Below are 17,729 nucleotides of genomic sequence, written 5' to 3'. Positions count from 1 at the left end.
TCATGCCACTGGACTCTGGCCTGGGTGACACGGCAAAACTGTCTCAAAAAAAAAAAAAAAATGCAGTTAAGCACTATGAAACAAACACCTGAAATGCCTCCATGGCAGAGATTACTATCAACATTTTTTTCCCTCCCAAGCACTGACCAAAACAATTGTGCACACACGTATGCATGTGTATACATGAGTTGTGTGTGCATATGTGTGGCTGTATCATGTTACCAGCTGCTCAGACATTTCCACATCCCACAAGGCTCCACATGATCTGGCCCCATGTGTTAGTTTCCTCTCACTGCTGTAACAAACTTAGTGGCTTAAAACAAAAGAAATCTATCCTCTTATAGTTCTAGAGGACAGGAGTCTGAAATGAGTCTTATGGGGTCAAAATCAAAACCTCATTCCCTCTGGAAGCTCTAGGGGAGAATCTGTCTCCTTCTCTTTCCCAGCACACAGAGCTCCATCTCTTGGCTCACGGCCCTTCCTCTGTCGTCAAAGCCAGGAGCACAGCATCTTTCCTCTCTTATGCTGCTTCCACTACATGGTCTTTTTTCCTGTCTGAAATGTCCCTCTGTTCCTCTCTATAAGGACCCCTGTGGTTACACTGGGTCTATCTGGATAATCCAGGACAATCTCCCATCCCAAGGGGCTTCTCTTAGTCACCTCTGCAAGGGCCTCTTCCCTATAAGTTAACATCCATGGGTTCCAAGACCAGGACCTGGTTATCTTTGGGGCTACTGTTCGGCCACGTGCACCTCACCTATCTCTTCAGCCTCATGTTTGGCAGCCCCCTGCCCCCACCCCACCTGCCCTCTGCTCTATAGCTACGTTGCTGTCCTCTCAGTTCCTTGAACACACCACAACCTCCTCTTGTCACAGTCTTTATCACCTATAGGATATCACATGGGCATCAGAGAAATGGAGAAACCATTCTGTGTAGTAGAAGGGAAAAAGCTTCAGTCTCCTGGGATAGCTGGGAAGGTGTGAGAAGAGCTGGCAGAGCTAGGAACTATGTTGGTTCAAGAGCCCAGAGAAGACACCTCCAGTGATCAAGCATTCAGGGAGCCATTCTGGGGAGCAGAAGCCACTGAGAAAGGTTAACCTGGGTGACAAACCCTTCCGGTCTCCTCCATGGAACTCTCCATCAGGTCTGCATTGCTTGTTGTGGCTTCTGTGTGAATGCGTGATGGGGCTGAGCTCAGGGTCCAGGTGGATGCGGGTGGCAGGGTGGTGTGCAGACTTGGGGCACATGGCAACCACTGACATTTAGGTCAAAGGAGGAACAGGGGCAAACGGGGTTGTGCACATCCCTCAGTCGTCCAGTTTAGTAGTGGAAAGCCAAGGCGTTGGGCTGGGAGAGGGACAATGGACAGCATCATGAGGTAACAAAACCCAGAGATATCCATTGTTTTGGAGAATCCAACCCACCGCCCACGAGCCAGGGGAGACCAGGTGGTAGGGACGGGCCTGCCCCACGTTGTGGTCGCCTCGAATGTCCAGGTGTCCACTTACAGCTGTGGAGAGTCTGGATGCCAGTGTCATCTCCAGGTTCCCCTTCAAGCCCACCAGGGGCGGCACCAACGTCAAAAGGTCTTTCACCTCCACAAACACAGGCCAGTGCTGGTAGGGAAACAGTAAGGAGATAAGCCAAACACACACGTCAGCAAATCTCTGGAAATTTCTTGAGAGAACCTTCAGCAAGTCACTTTTCACTCCCTATAAAATGAACAAATAGGACTAAGTAGTTTCTTAAATGGCTTTAAACTAAACAGAAATAAATGAAGCCGTGAAAACCTTTTAGTGCTGTTCACTGAATCAGCATCAGAGGCCAAAGCACACTGGGGGCTGGGCCAGGCTGGAGGCCAGTGGGTGGCAGCCATGCTGCGTGTGCTCTGCACCATGGACTCTGTAGAGGCATGCACAGGTCCCAGATGAGAAAGTTGGGGAGTTTCTCATGAATGGGGAGGCCTAGAAACACCCGTAAGACGGCTGGGTGGAGGAAGGGCCCTGACACTACCGGGGATCAAGGATCTTCACACAGGCCATGCAGGCCCTGCCTCCCTCTGCCCCCAGGTCCAGAGACTGCGTGCACGCTGCCACTGAGCACCCTGTGGGGCTCAGGGTTTTTAAAAACAGATAGAATATGCCTCTTAGACTCCCACACAATAATAATGGGAGACTTTAACACCCCACTGTCAACATTAGACAGATCAACGAGACAGAAAGTTAACAAGGATACCCAGGAATTGAACTCAGCTCTGCACCAAGTGGACCTAAAAGACATCTACAGAACTCTCCACCCCAAATCAACAGAATATACATTTTTTTCAGCACCACACCACATCTATTCCAAAATTGACCACATAGTTGGAAGTAAAGCTCTCCTCAGCAAATGTAAAAGAACAGAAATTATAACAAACTGTCTCTCAGACCACAGTGCAATCAAACTAGAACTCAGGATTAAGAAACTCACTCAAAACCGCTCAACTACATGGAAACTGAACAACCTGCTCCTGAATGACTACTGGGTACATAACGAAATGAAGGCAGAAATAAAGATGTTCTTTGAAACCAACGAGAACAAAGACACAACATACCAGAATCTCTGGGACACATTCAAAGCAGTGTGTAGAGGGAAATTTATAGCACTAAATGCCCACAAGAGAAAGCAGAAAAGATCTAAAATTAACACCCTGACATCATAATTAAAAGAACTAGAAAAGCAAGAGCAAACACATTCAAAAGCTAGCAGAAGGCAAGAAATAACTAAAATCAGAGCAGAACTGAAGGAAATAGAGACACAAAAAACCCTTCAAAAATTAATGAATCCAGGAGCTGGTTTTTTGAAAAGATCAACAAAATTGATAGCCCACTAGCAAGATTAATAAAGAAGAAAAGAGAGAAGAATCAAACAGATGCAATAAAAAATGATAAAGGGGATATTGCCACCGATCCCACAGAAATACAAACTACCATCAGAGAATACTACAAACACCTCTACGCAAATAAACTAGAAAATCTAGAAGAAATGGATAAATTCCTTGACACATACACCCTCCCAAGACTAAACCAGGAAGAAGTTGAATCTCTGAATAGACCAATAATAGGCTCTGAAATTGTGGCAATAATCAATAGCTTACCAAACAAAAAGAGTCCAGGACCAGATGGATTCACAGCCGAATTCTATCAGAGGTACAAGGAGGAACTGGTACCATTCCTTCTGAAACTATTCCAATCAATAGAAAAAGAGGGAATCCTCCCTAACTCATTTTTTGAGGCCAGCATCATCCTGATACCAAAGGCTGGGCAGAGACACAACCAAAAAAGAGAATTTTAGTCCAATATCCTTGATGAACATTGATGCAAAAATCCTCAATAAAATACTGGCAAACTGAATCCAGCAGCACATCAAAAAGCTTATCCACCATGATCAAGTGGGCTTCATCCCTGGGATGCAAGGCTGGTTCAACATACGCAAATCAATAAATGTCATCCAGCACATAAACAGAACCAAAGACAAAAACCACATGATTATCTCAATAGATGCAGAAAAGGCCTCTGACAAAATTCAACAACCCTTCATGCTAAAAACTCTCAATAAATTAGGTATTGATGGGACGTATCTCAAAATAATAAGAGCTATCTATGACAAACCCACAGCCAATATCATACTGAATGGGCAAAAACTGGAAGCATTCCCTTTGAAAACTGGCACAAGACAGGGATGCCCTCTTTCACCACTCCTATTCAACATAGTGTTGCAAGTTCTGGCCAGGGCAATTAGGCAGGAGAAGGAAATGAAGGGTATTCAATTAGGAAAAGAGGAAGTCAAATTGTCCCTGTTTGCAGATGACATGACTGTATATCTAGAAAATCCCATTGTCTTAGCCCAAAATCTCCTTAAGCTGATTAGCAACTTCAGCAAAGTCTCAGGATACAAAATCAATGTACAAATATCACAAGCATTCTTGTACACCAATAACAGACAAACAGAGAGCCAAATCATGAGTGAACTACCATTCACAATTGCTTCAAAGAGAATAAAATACCTAGGAATCCAACTTACAAGGGACGTGAAGGACCTCTTCAAGGAGAACTACAAACCACTGCTCAATGAAATAAAAGAGGATACAAACAAATCGAAGAACATTCCATGATCATGGGTTGGAAAAATCAATATTGTGAAAATGGCCACACTGCCCAAGGTAATTTATAGATTCAATGCCATCCCCATCAAGCTACCAATGACTTTCTTCACAGAATTGGAAAAAACTACTTTAAAGTTCATATGGAACCAAAAAAGAGCCCGCATCGCCAAGTCAATCCTAAGCCAAAAGAACAAAGCTAGAGGCATCACGCTATCTGACTTCAAACTATACTACAAGGCTACAGTAACCAAAACAGCATGGTACTAGTACCAAAACAGAGATATAGATCAATGGAACAGAACAGAGCCCTCAGAAATAACGACATGTATCTACAACTATCTGATCTTTGACAAACCTGACAAAAACAAGCAATGGGGAGAGGATTCCCTATTTAATAAATGGTGCTGGGAAAACTGGCTAGCCATATGTAGAAAGCTGAAACTGGATCCCTTCCTTACACCTTATACAAAAATTAATTCAAGATGGATTAAAGACTTACACGTTAGACCTAAAACCATAAAAACCCTAGAAGAAAATCTAGGCATTAACATTCAGGACATAGGCATGGGCAAGGACTTCATGTCTAAAACACCAAAAGCAATGGCAACAAAAGCCAAAATTGAGGAATGGGATTTAATTAAACTAAAGAGCTTCTGCACAGCAAAAGAAACTACCATCAGAGTGAACAGGCAACCTACAAAATGGGAGAAAATTTTCGCAACCTACTCATCTGATAAAGGGCTAATACCCAGAATCTACAATGAACTCCAACAAATTTACAAGAAAAAAACAAACAACCCCATCAAAAAGTGGGCAAAGGACATGAACAGACACTTCTCAAAAGAAGACATTTATGCAGCCAAAAAACACATGAAAAAATGCTCATCATCACTGGCCATCAGAGAAATGCAAATTAAAACCACAATGAGATACCATCTCACACCAGTTAGAATGGCCATCATTCAAAAGTCAGGAAACAACAGGTGCTGGAGAGGATGTGGAGAAATAGGAACACTTTTACACTGTTGGTGGGACTGTAAACTAGTTCAACCATTGTGGAAGTCAGTGTGGCGATTCCTCAGGGATCTAGAACTAGAAATACCATTTGACCCAGTCATCCCATTACTGGGTATATACCCAAACAACTATAAATCATGCTGCTATAAAGACACATGCACACGTATGTTTATTGTGGCACTATACACAATAGCAAAGACTTGGAACCAACCCAAATGTCCAACAACGATAGACTGGATTAAGAAAACGTGGCACATATACACCATGGAATACTATGCAGCCATAAAAAATGATGAGTTCACGTCCTTTGTAGGGACGTGGATGAAACTGGAAATCATCATTCTCAGTAAACTATCACAAGGACAAAAACCAAACACCGCATGTTCTCACTCATAGGTGGGAATTGAACAATGAGAACACATGGACACAGGAAGGGGAACATCACACTCCGGGGACTGTTGTGGGGTGGGGGGAGGGGGGAGGGATAGCATTAGGAGATACACCTAATGCTAAATGACGAGTTAATGGGTTCAGCACACCAATATGGCACATGGATACATATGTAACAAACCTGCACGTTGTGCACATGTACCCTAAAACTTAAAGTACAATTAAAAAAAAAAAAAAGAATATGCTTCTATCCCATTAAAAGTCAAAAAATCAGTAACTTCAAAGGCAGATGAAAGGGATTCATGCTTCAAGGAAAATGGAAGAGAAAGCATTTACTGGTAGAGGTGAAAACAATTCTTAACTGTTTAACGTGCAATTAGATGTTCCCCTAAATCAGTTTTAATGCCCCATCTGATCCTACTGATTTATTTTGCCTGTCTGGCTGCTACAGAGATCTTTGATGCCTAACACTAGAAGCTTCTCCTGGTTTTGGAATTCTAGACCTGGAAACAAATCCCTGCTTTGTCATCAAGGAGAAAGGCGGCCTGGGATCTAGGCCCTGTCCATCCCCTACAAGGCAAGAGCTGTGTAAAGATGTGCAAATCCACCCAGCCTCTAGGGACTTGGACAGTCATCCACAAGCTGCCCAGCAACAGGCTTTATGGGGCGTGAAGGTGAAGAGATCAGGCCAGAGGCCCTTTAAGACTCCTTTCTGCTCTCAGACCAAGGAAGATGAGCACTGTTTAGTTTCTTCCTGTACCTTATCTACTAGGCTGTGGAATTCAGAATCCAGTTCCAGCTCTGATGGAGTTCTGAGTTTGCCCTCTCTTAAAACTTGAGAAGAAAACAATGCCACCAGGCAGGGTGTCCTCCCACACCTCACAGTCTCCTGGTGGCATCTGGCCACAGCTCTGTGCAGCTGACCTCTCAGCCTGCACACCCTCCACATAGGGTGGGCCTCCGTCCTCAGCAGGGGAACCAAGGCCATCACGTACTCCCCAGCTGGCCTTCGGGCACCACCACCCACACCCTCCCTAACCTCCTGTGGAGCCCAGCGTGCTCGTGGGCACTCTCTCTGCCTATACCCAAGACCCAGCACCCACCAACCCCAAAGTCACAGCAAACCCCTCCTTTCAGCCTGCCCCACCCAACAGCCTTCCACCTGCTCTCTGAGCACTACTAACTCTGAACAAGTGCCTGTTCTCACCCATCACCTTCAGTGCTGCAACTCTATGGCTCTCACCGTCTCCCTAAAGGAAGTGGTGGCCTTCTGATGGGTAAGCCCCATCTGCTACTCTCCCTGCAGGGTGGCATTGTCCCCCGCTCCACAGATATAGCACCTGCTGATAGGCACAGCTCTGTACCCTCTCCCCTGGCATCTGGGCTTCTACCCCCCAGTCCTGTGCCAATCTCACTATCCACCCTGTCTTGGCCCCTATTCTTCCTCCTGACCATGTTAATATTGACCTTCCTTCCTGCTTTCTCTTCAGTTCTCCTTTCTCCCCACACCCTCTCCCTTCCACAGCTCGAGTACCCTTCCACTCCACACACAGCACTATCTTCCAGCAGCCACCCCCCCTGCTCCATGCTCCCGGGGCTTTCAGCAGGAAGCCTAGGTGGGAGACGGGGTGGGGGAAGCTGAATCGTGATGCATGGTGGTCCCATCCTCCTTACCAGCTGTTGCTATGCCTGGTCAGTGAGATCTGAGAAGTCCTGTCTGGTCACATCGGGTATCACACAACTCTGATAGGACCAAAGTCTACGGACACTGGCTGAATTGTGTCCCCCAAAACTCATATGGTGAAGTCCTCATGCCTACTACCAAAACATGACTGTATTTGGAGAGACTGTCTTTAATGAGATAACTAAGTTGAAATGCAGTCATGAGGGTGGGTCCTAGCCCAGTGTGAGTGGCATCCTCATTAGAGGAGGAAATTAGGACCCAGACATGTACAGAGGGGAGACCATGTGAAGACACAGGGCCATCTGCAAAGCTCAAAAACCAACCCTGCCAATACTTTCATCTCAGACTTCCAGCCTCCGGAACTATGGAAAAAATCAGTTTCTATTGTTTAAGCTACCTTCTCTGAGGTATTTTGTTATGGCAGTCCTAGCAAACTAATACAAATGTAAAGTGAAAAAATACTGGGTGACACTGTTAATCCAGTAATTAAACAATTCTGGCATTGTCCTATCTCTAGACTTCTTTACAGAGATAATAAGTGTCTTTGTTTTTAAAGTCCCTTTGAGTTAGGTTTCCTGTTACCTGCAGCCAATAGCAAATACACTGACTGAAACCCTGGGCTTGTGTGGGTGCCTCCCAGTGTCTATGACTCAGAAGTCTCTGTGAGCATCAGATCTGCCCATCCAACTCTGACTGAACCCTGGACACCCCACAAGAACCTCAAACCCCAAATCTCTAAACTTCTCCTTGCCACCCGTGTCCTTCCTGCTCTGCCAGCCAGGACTCAACGCCTTCTTTTCCCCAATCTGACATTCAAGTCATCACAACTTTTAAATTCTGCCATCGCCCTCTCCAGCAACACTGTAAAGATGCCTATATCAGTCATTGGGTAGGCCTAAATCATCAGAAATAATGATTCTTGCACTTGAGGGGCTCTGAACTCTGCCCACAGTCCCCCAGCTCTCCCCTGCTCCTCTGGCCTCACCTTCAGGGTCATCTTTGACACCACTGCCTGGGGTGAGTTTTGTGGCACAAATATGACCCCATCACTCAGCCACCTGTAACCCTTCACTGCCAACTCCTCTCCTGAGTATACCTAACACATAAGTCCTATGAACCCCAAAGACACACAAGCATATGTCAAGAACAGTCAGTGCAAACCCACAGCACTGGAGTCAGAGGTGGGGCTGAGACGGCTGAGCACAGAGGACTCTGCTGGGGCTCTGCTAAGGATGCCCCAGGTGGGGCTGCAAAGGCCCCTGTACCTTGAGGTGGTCCATGGAGCCGCACACAGGATTTGTGTGCTCTCCTACGTGTCTATGCTACCCTTCGATAAAACCAGCAAGACACTCATTTAACATAAAGCAAACACCTGCTACACTCAGTGCACAGCACACCCTCTGGGCAGAATAGACACAGCCCCTCACTCCTGCCCAGTATCACTGTCCCCATGACAGCGGCCACCCATCTCTCACTTTCCACAAATGCACACTATCATTCGCCCATATCTTTGCACACAAATCCCTCTGCTTGGAATGTTCACGTCTTTTCAGGGCATCTTGGAAATTGCTACATTACCTTTAAAGTCCAAATCAAATTGTCCTGCTCCTCTGCAGATCCCCTGACCCCTAGGAACAATGACTGCTCCCTCTTCCTTCACAGGCAAACACCTGCTTGTGGCCTCCACTCCCTGCCCAGCCCTCTGGAACGCCTGACAGTCTCTCTCCCCAGCATCAGCAGGGTGGTCTCAGGGAAGGAGTGATAAGCTCTCAGCACAGCTCTAGGATGAGGCTATTGGGGGAACAAGTGGGTATTCAGGTTGCAAACCCACAGAAGCACAGGCTTTCTAATGGGGGGCTGGCCAGGATGCAAAAGGCCACCCCAGCCCCAAAAGGGGATGAGTGTCCCATCAATTGAGACAAGCAAGCAGAAGCCACCTGGGAGGCATCGTGAGCTCACATTAGGAGGCTGGGTGGCCTGGTGGGTACAGACTGCCCCTCTCCAACTTGGACCCAGGGACACAGAAAGACTCTTGAGTGGCCATTAGGAAGGAGGTGCTGCATACACTCGGGAACATGAAATGCTATTTGGGGTGTCCTCGTGGGTTGAAATTTTAAATTTATATTTACAGATTAAAAAGCAAAACTGCAGGCCAGGCACGGTGGCTCAGGCCTGTAATTCCAGCACTTTGGGAGGCTGAGGTGGGTGGATCACAAGGTCAGGAGTTCGAGACCAGCCTGGCCAACATGGTGAAACCCCGTCTCTACTAAAAATACAAAAAAATTAGCTGGGTGTGGTGGTGGGCGCCTGTAATCTCAGCTACTTGGGAGCTGAGGCAGGAGAATCATTTGAACCCAGGAGGCAGAGGTTGCAGTGAGCCAAGATCACGCCATTGCATTCCAGCCTGGGCGACAGGGCAAGACTCTGTCTCAAAAAAACAAAAAGCAAAACTGCATAGTATAAACCATATATGTATATGTTTATATGTACATAGAAAATTGTATTGAAAGGTCCACAGCAGCGGTGATAGAGATGAGGGGACAGCCTTCCTCCATTGCTTGGGTGTATTTTCCAATTTTTCTAAACTGACTGTACGAAATGTTTCAGTTGACAGATAGCACAAACCTCTCAATGATTCCAATATGCTGCCCGAACCATGCTAGGGGAGAAACAGACTGTGATAAGCGAATCTCCATCAGCACACGCCTCCACTGCAGGGAGACCGCCATGGCCCTCCCACCTGCACCCCGAGGCTCCAAACCTTGTCCTTTTTTACCAGGGGCCACACCAGGATGCTGCGGGCTGGGCACACTGCAGCTCTGCCCACAGCGGCCATGCCCCCACCCCACAGGGACCACAGCACACAGACTCAGTCATCTGGTCCTCACAGTTCTGTGAGGTGGGGGCTTTCATTATCCCCATTTTACAGATGGGGAAATCAAGGAAGAACAGTGTGACTAAAAATCCCCTCCACTGGTGAGTGGCAGACTCTGCCTCCTGAGCCCACATGCACTGGGAGGAAGGTGGTTTGAGCTCCTTGAGCTGAGGAGGCACATGCAGGCTAAGGTTCTGACAAACCTCCATCATTCTAGGAATCTCTAATGCTGAGGTCTCAGTGTTGGAGGTCCCTCCTGCCAGCCTCACTGACACCCGGGACGCCCAAGCAGCAAGGGCAGGTTGAGGGCTGCTCTCCCACTGTGGAGGCCCCTCATGTCTCCAGCCTGCCCTGTCTGTGGTGCCAGGAGACCCAGTCTGTGTGTCTCCCACCCCTGATCCCCCAAACACCCAGTACGCACTTGAACGGTGTTCATCACCAGGCCGGCCGTCATCATGCACAAGCCGGACAGCAGAATGGGCACCACGACCTGGCACATGATGGTGAAGAAAGACTCAGGCAAGACCCCATGTGGGGACCGGGTGAGCTCACAGCTGAAGCCTCGCAGCTTCTTGCCCTGAAAGCAAAACTCCAGATTCAGCTGGGTGACCACCATGGCCAGGCAATGCACCACGATCCCAGGAGCACGAAGTTGGAGCCTGAGGTGCTCCAGTCCTCTCCTCCTGGCCCACACCAGGATGCTGTTCCCAAGAAGTCCACACAAACAGAAGCTTCCCAGTCACCAGGTGCCCTGTGCCTGCAGAGAGTTCCCCAACAGCCCCTTGGCCGAGGGCCAGCACAGATGAGTGAGGAACAAAGGCCAGTGTGACTCAGGGCCTCATTACAGAGACTCTGCCAGGCCCTGCTGTCCCTCCCTGAAGGTCAGGCCCTCGTCAGACAGTGGCTGTGTGTCCGCCGGGACCTCCCTCTGCCAGCCTGCCATGGAGGCTCACGGTCCCTCTGCACCGGCCTTGACAGCAATCAGCAGCCCAGCAGGCCGGTCCATACTGGCTTGGGCTGGACAGAGCTGGAGCCCACTTGGTGCCTGGCCTTGGTGAGTGCCCACACAGAGGTCTGCTGCCACCTCGCCCTGTACAAGTGTCCTGGGCTGTCCCCCTCCTGGCAGAGGAGGGCCTGGGGAGATATCAGCACAGAGCGGCTGCCTCCTTGGGCCAGCTCTACAGACCTCGAGTTTTATTCCTCAATGTCAAGCAGTCTGTGGGTCCCCAAGCAGGAAGCTACGCCCTGGGTCATCTCAAGTTGTGTCCAGCCAGGGGGTTCATGGCCACAGGAATCTGTGTTCACAGAAAAAAACGCAGCCCTGTTCTCCCTCCATGGCCTGGAAGACTCATAAACATGCTTCCAAAGTGGCCTCACTTTCTTCAGCTACAAAGGTCAGACTGGCCCTGCTGACCCCTCCTCACCCAGAGAAGGAGAAGGGGCTGGGAAGCCACCTCTGACTCCTGGGGTTCTGTTGTTGGGTGTGTCCTCTGCACATTCCACAGGCACCGGGAACAGAATGTTCAGGCCTGAGGGCAGGCTGGGGCAGGCAGAAGCCCGAAGCTGGGGGTCAGACTCACACCAGCTGAACCCAGCACTGTGGACGGGTCTAGGCCTCACTTCCACTCCCATCCCTAAACTGTCAACCCTAGTGGGCCCATTACCTGGTTTTCCCGTTGGACAGCCTATCCCAGGCTCAAGTGCAGACCCTAGCCTGGAGTCCACTGCCCTCCCCAGTGTGGATCCTACCGGCCTCCCCAAGGCTGTCCCTGCAACTGAACTCCAGACGAATTTCTCCAGCACCTGTTCCCCTCGTGCCCCCAAAATTTCTTGCACTGCGTCTTTGTGCACACCCTTCATTTACTCATTCATTCAACAGATATTTTTAAGCTCCTCATAGGAGCAATGCATAACGGGCCCTAAACTCCAGCACAATTCCCATTGAGAGCTAGAGTTTCTGTCCCCCTCTTCCCTCTGTCCCCACAGCTTAACCGAGAGAACAAAGTGGAAGAGACGCTGTGGCAGTCAGTTTCTGGGCGTGGATCTTAAGAAACTGACAACTTCTATGTCCTATCTCTTGGGCTGCTCATGCTCCCACCTACTCTGCTGTGAGGAAGACCACGTGGTCACACGTAGAGGCCGTAGGCCACGGTCCTGCCCACAGCCCAGCCTTGCACATGAGTGGGCCGTCTTGGGCTGGCCCAACAGCCACCACGCAGAGCAGGCGGTTCTTCTCACCGGGCCCTGCCCAACCTGTAGATTCGGCATCAAACAATAATTGGCTTTAAACAAACTGCTAAGCTTTGGTGTCCTTTGTTATGTAGCCATAGTTAACTGCATTTGGGGAATCTCTTCCCCATCCGTGATCTCGCTATTTCAGATGTAGCAACTCCCAAACCTCTCACAGCCCAGACCTCTCCTCTGAGCTTTCAGATCCTATACCTAGGCTCTGGTAGGGATGAGCATGTGTCTCACTCCACCAGTCTCTCAGGACTGCCACTTCCAAGCCTGCCTCTCCCAAGTGGCCTGCTTCAAGGAAAGGTTCTGCCAGAAATGCAAGCCTCACTCTGAGCCCCTACCATCTCAGTCCCACATCCACTCTGCCTGTCCCCACACCTCTCCCACAGCTGTCCCCCACTCCCGCCCACAGACGCTGCCTTCGCCACGGCCCTTTGTCCCTCTAATCTGTCTCCTCACAAAACCAGTGTGTGCTGTTCGCAGGCACCGCCCACAGGTGCACCGTGAGGATGGCCCTTGCTCGCACATCCTCCACGGCGGTCAACACACTGCCTGAGAAAGGAGCATCCGGACCCCCTGCAATCTGGAAAGACACATCCACGTGAGCCTCCTTCTTTCAAGTACACGGTCATATGCTGCAGCTGCAGAGGGAATTTCTCACGACCCTCACGGGGGCCATGCCCATGCTCCTCCCCTCTGCTGCAGGCCAACACATCACCCAGGCTAAACGTCTGCCAGGCCTCGTGGCCAGCTGAGGCACCTCCTCTCAGCCAGAGCCTAACGGCTCTTTCCCCAGAATTCCCAACGTACTCTCTGAACCTCCCTGAAGATGGGTCCCACTTTTCCATACCAGAAGCATGAAATGCAGGTGTATCTGCTCTCCCTCCCTGGCACGCACCCCTCCTGAGAACACAGCCCTTCTCACTGCTGCAATCTTGGGGATTCTCCATGGCTCCATTCCACAGATCAGTACTTAGGGCCTAGTAATTGCCAGCCTCCGCCCTAAATGCCAGGGTACACTGTGAGCAGAACGAACACAGGTTATCAGATAGTCAAAAAAATAAATAAATAAACAAATAAATAAATAAATAAATGATGATCTGTGACAAGTGCTCTGAAGAAAACCCAGGGCATAACGAGGGCACAGAGCAGACTCGGCCACACGCAAACAGTCATTGCAAATGAATGAAGGAATGCCCGTAACAGTCACTGCAAATGGATGAAGGAATGCCCATTTGTTCCCTTGTGCAGCACTCTGTATTTCTCAGAGCTCTCTCACATCCTATCATTTTCACAACAGCCCTGGGATGTTCACAGGAACTATAGCATTCTGTTTTGCAAATGAAGAAAATGAACAGTTTCCCAAGATCACACAGCAAGTTAGTGTCAAAGGCAGGCCAAGACCCTCAGCTTCTGGGCTGCCACTCCTGCCTGCCAACCCCATCGCTGCCCGTCATCCGTGGTTAGGATCAGTTCGTTCAAACAGGAGATTGAACCAGCAGGAGGAGGAGAGAAATGGCCTGATTCTGAGAGAAGTGTTGCAGAAGGTTACTGGTTTAAAGGCATCACCTGGTTAAAGACAGAGTCCTCTGTCTTTAAGGCTGGCCTAGTTTCCCTGGCTGCTCAAGGCCTGTTGTGGGATGCACATTCCCAAGGCATACCAGCTGAGCAGCCCCCAGACAGGTGATCACTTCCTTCAGGTGTCAGCACCTCTGGCAGTGTCGTCATAGTTTTGGACGTGGTTAAACATCATCACACAACGTATAATCATACACAGTGAATCCTGGAACCACCCTCATCAGCACAGGAGACGCAGAAATAAACAACCATTTGCATACTCTCATATAGAAAGAGGTGTCTGATCAAGTAAGTTACAAATCATTACAAAAATGTTTCTCAAATCTGTTTAAAAATTGAGTGAGAGACCTGGTGCAGTGGCTCACACCTGTAATCCCAGCACTTTGGGAGGCCGAGGCGGGCAGATCACCTGAGGTCGGCAGTTCAAGACCAGCCTGACCAATATGGGGAAACCCTGTCTCTACTAATAATACAAAAATTAGCTGGGCGTGGTGGCGCATGCCTGTAATCCCAGCTACTCAGGAGGCTGAGGCACCAGAATCACTTGAACCTGGGAGGCAGAGGTTGTGGTGAGCCGAGATCATGCCATTGCACTCCAGCCTGGAAAACAAGAGCGAAACTCTGTCTCAAAAAAAAGGTTGGAAGGATACACATACACACGTGCACACACAGTGAAACGTTCAGAAGGATATATACCAAAATGTTAATAGTAGTTGCCTTTGGGTGGTGGGTTCATAAGTAATCTTTATTTTATAATTTTCTGTCTATTCTGACAATTATGATTGCTTTTATAAATAAAAAAACCATCAAAAGCAAATAATGTAATTATATAAGAAAAATGACTTTGCTGTGAAAACCTGAGAACAAAACATGTCAACACAGCTCACTGGGTTATAATCCAGAAAATCAAAAGTGTGGTTTTAAAAATAGCTCAGTAGCACAGCAGAAAAATCTCAAAGAGCTTGAACTAGATTCCAGCTGCATGGAGCAGCAGGTGGAAGCTGGGTCCGGCGGTTTCTATGTGACCTTCGCTGGGCCTCCAGCCTACCCCACAGCCCACAGCATGAGCAAGCGGCACAAGATCAGTGGTGCTCACCCATCAGGGGCACCAGGACCACCTGAGGAGCTTCTGCAACAGGCCGCCCAGGCCCCACAAAGACCACAGGATCAGAATGCTGAGGACCACTGATCTCTGCCCACTGCCTCGTTCTTACTGGGGTGTGTTTTCAGGGGAGGGTCCACAGAGCGTGGGCAGGGGCTCTGGAGTACATTTCTGACACTGCAGTGGGAACTGCTCGTTTACCAGGAGCAGTTTCCAATGAGGCATCCAATTCATTTCTCAGGATCACCTTGACCCTCGGCAGGTTCTGGGCCAGATGGTCATTCTTACAGGCATGAATTCTTCCCCCATCTTGTTCAGGTCTCACAGATCAGGCTAATTAAATTTTAAATAACTGTTAAGGTTCTTCTTTATTTTCTGCTTCTGATCTCGACTGGCAGAACCCACCTACAGGTGAAGATGAAAGACTTGTCCACCCCCTGCCAGGCTGGCCTGCTCCCGCACTGTCTCCAAGCAGCCTCTCTTGCCTCCCCTGCAACACCTCCTCCTGGGGAAGGGGGATCCTCTTGGTCTCCCTCCGCAGGGCCGCTCCCACCACTTGCTGGAGCACACAGCCCTCACTGCTATCAACGCTGACCCCAGAACCTGCTGTGTGAGCGGCATGAGGGCAGGGCTGTCTGCCTGGCACAGGTACACAGTATATGCTGCCTGAATGAGTGAATGAATGAATGAATGAATGAATGAACGAACTGCTGTGGCCCTCACCTGTCCAGGGCTGGGTGTCAAGGGTCCACCATACCCTTAACCCAAGGGTGAGACCCCCTCCCTCACCAATGAGGTGAAGAGGAGGTGACCATAACAACTGGCTCACGAACAGATGGGCCCACCGTGACTGAGGACACCTGGCCAGCTCTACCTGCCTGCTCTTTGCTTGCTAACAAGCCCACACAGCCAGTTGGGATGCAACTGCCAATTGCTGGCTTGAACCTCTGCTGTCTCTCTTGGGCTCTGTCATCTCCTCCCACCCTAAAGGGTTGTTTTCGCCCACATGACGAGAACCACTGTTAACTGACTAAAGGCTGGTGTGAGTCTGGTGGGTGCTCCCTGGCACTCCTGCCACCTGGTCTGACGTACAAATTGGCTTGACAAGATGAGACCCCACAGACCCTCCCCTGCTCACCATTAAAACAGTTAATACTACCCAATGCAAATTACAACAGGACCTTCAAGGAGGGAAACTTATTATGTGAGACTTAAATAGGGTATGTCAATCCCCCTGCTTCTCCTTTACACAGGCCAGTATGGCTCGTTCCTAAACCTGGAGAGAACAAAAGGGTGCCTCCTGGTGGATTACCACCGCCTTAATGGCATGACCCTGTCCATTCAGACCCCCACATCCAATACCGAATATTATTGAAATCACTGACTCCATCCAGATCAACTGGTACTTTGCTGCTATAGACTTGGCCAACATGTTCTGTTCAGTGCATATTTCACCAGCCTCTCAGACACAGTTGGCCTTCACCTCTAAAGGGACACTAAATACCTTTTCCAGGCAGATACCTTTTCCAGGTCCACAGGGACCTCCGCAGCTCTGCCATCACACACAGTCATGTGGCCAAGGTCTCCCCTGCATCTGCCTTTCTCAGGAGCACAGTTACATTACACTGATGATGCCCTCCTCCACAGAGGCTCTTTTGACACACTTATTAAGGGCATACAAGTAACTCACAAAGGCACTCACAAAGAGAGAGGGGGCCATCACCCCACATGTGGTGTGAGGCCTGGCACCTTGGTTAAATGCCTGAAAATTATTTGGTAAACTGAGAGCCATCCCCAACACTGCAACAAAAGAACTATTAACCTTCTCAGCATCCACAACATTAATACAAGTCTCCAATATCTTTTAGTTCTCTTTGGGTTTTGGAAGCAACATATTTCTCATCTACAAATTTTACTTACGCCCATTTATGCTGTCATCTGCAAAGCAAGCCAACTCAAACGGGCCACTCCAACAAAAGGTTCTAGGATCTGCCCAAGTTAAAATCAGCAGTCACTCTTATTAGTGCCCCCAGAAACGCCTTCATGGAAGACAGGGGCATTAGCAACCTCCCCTCAAGCCCTGGAGTCTGCAGGCTGATGGCCGTAAGTTGTCTAGGGGCTGTGGATCCAGGGAAATGCTCTCCTCCACCCCACACTGTGCACCATCAGAGGAGTAGCTGCTGGACACATGCTAGGCTCTCCTGGAAGCATAGGTTCTCACAGACGCTGTGCCTGTGACCCTCCATTCCCACTGCCCATTATGCCTTCACATGTGGCACCCCCAAGCTCAGTACAGCTACTGAGGTCTCCTTAAAAATAGAATGGAGCCAAACCTGGGCTCTCTGGCATATGCCACCTGCAGGAGGGGTGGTCTCCCCTGTCCTCAGTCCTTTGCCAGACGTCACGGTGCCAGAGGAGTCACCCCTCCCTGGGCCCCTTGGCTACCCAAGGCCCCTTGAGATGGGCTGGCCATTCACGGTGGGAGCTATAGGCTTCATGGAGGGTGCTGCAAGGGAGCTCAGGGGAAGGCTGCTGCTTCCCATCTTAACCAGGAAGTTCCTGATAAAGAGCAAACCTCCAAGAGTCAGCGCAGTGGCCAAGCATCAGGCAATCAACAGCATGGGCGCTCTGGCCTGCTGGCAGCTCCCTCTGCACCTGGGCACAGGCTGTTGGCCCAGGGCCTAAAAGCTGCCCCACTTG

At 49.2% G+C, this 17,729-nt stretch overlaps 1 protein-coding gene across 9 annotated transcripts in view; it reads right to left on the bottom strand.

Annotated features, from left to right (window-relative positions):
- The window catches only part of SLC41A3 (solute carrier family 41 member 3), an 88,049-nt gene that overhangs the window by 48,931 nt on the left and 21,389 nt on the right, over nt 1–17,729 (bottom strand). For 5 of the 9 annotated variants that reach the window (XM_032149929.2, XM_032149924.2, XM_032149928.2 and 2 more), the window contains one exon: nt 1,510–1,617. The exons of 1 other annotated variant lie outside the window; for it this stretch is intronic. In XM_032149929.2, the coding sequence (XP_032005820.1) occupies nt 1,510–1,617 (108 nt within the window). Of the gene's footprint in view, nt 1–1,509; nt 1,618–10,532; nt 11,478–17,729 lie in introns of those variants that run through there. 3 more of the 9 variants (XM_058437391.1, XM_058437393.1, XM_058437388.1) reach the window with 3 other exon arrangements.

Source organism: Hylobates moloch, unplaced genomic scaffold (genome assembly GCF_009828535.3).
Source record: "Hylobates moloch isolate HMO894 unplaced genomic scaffold, HMol_V3 SCAFFOLD_4, whole genome shotgun sequence".
Lineage (NCBI taxonomy): Eukaryota > Metazoa > Chordata > Mammalia > Primates > Hylobatidae > Hylobates > Hylobates moloch.
This window is presented reverse-complemented; position numbering and strand designations above follow the sequence as displayed.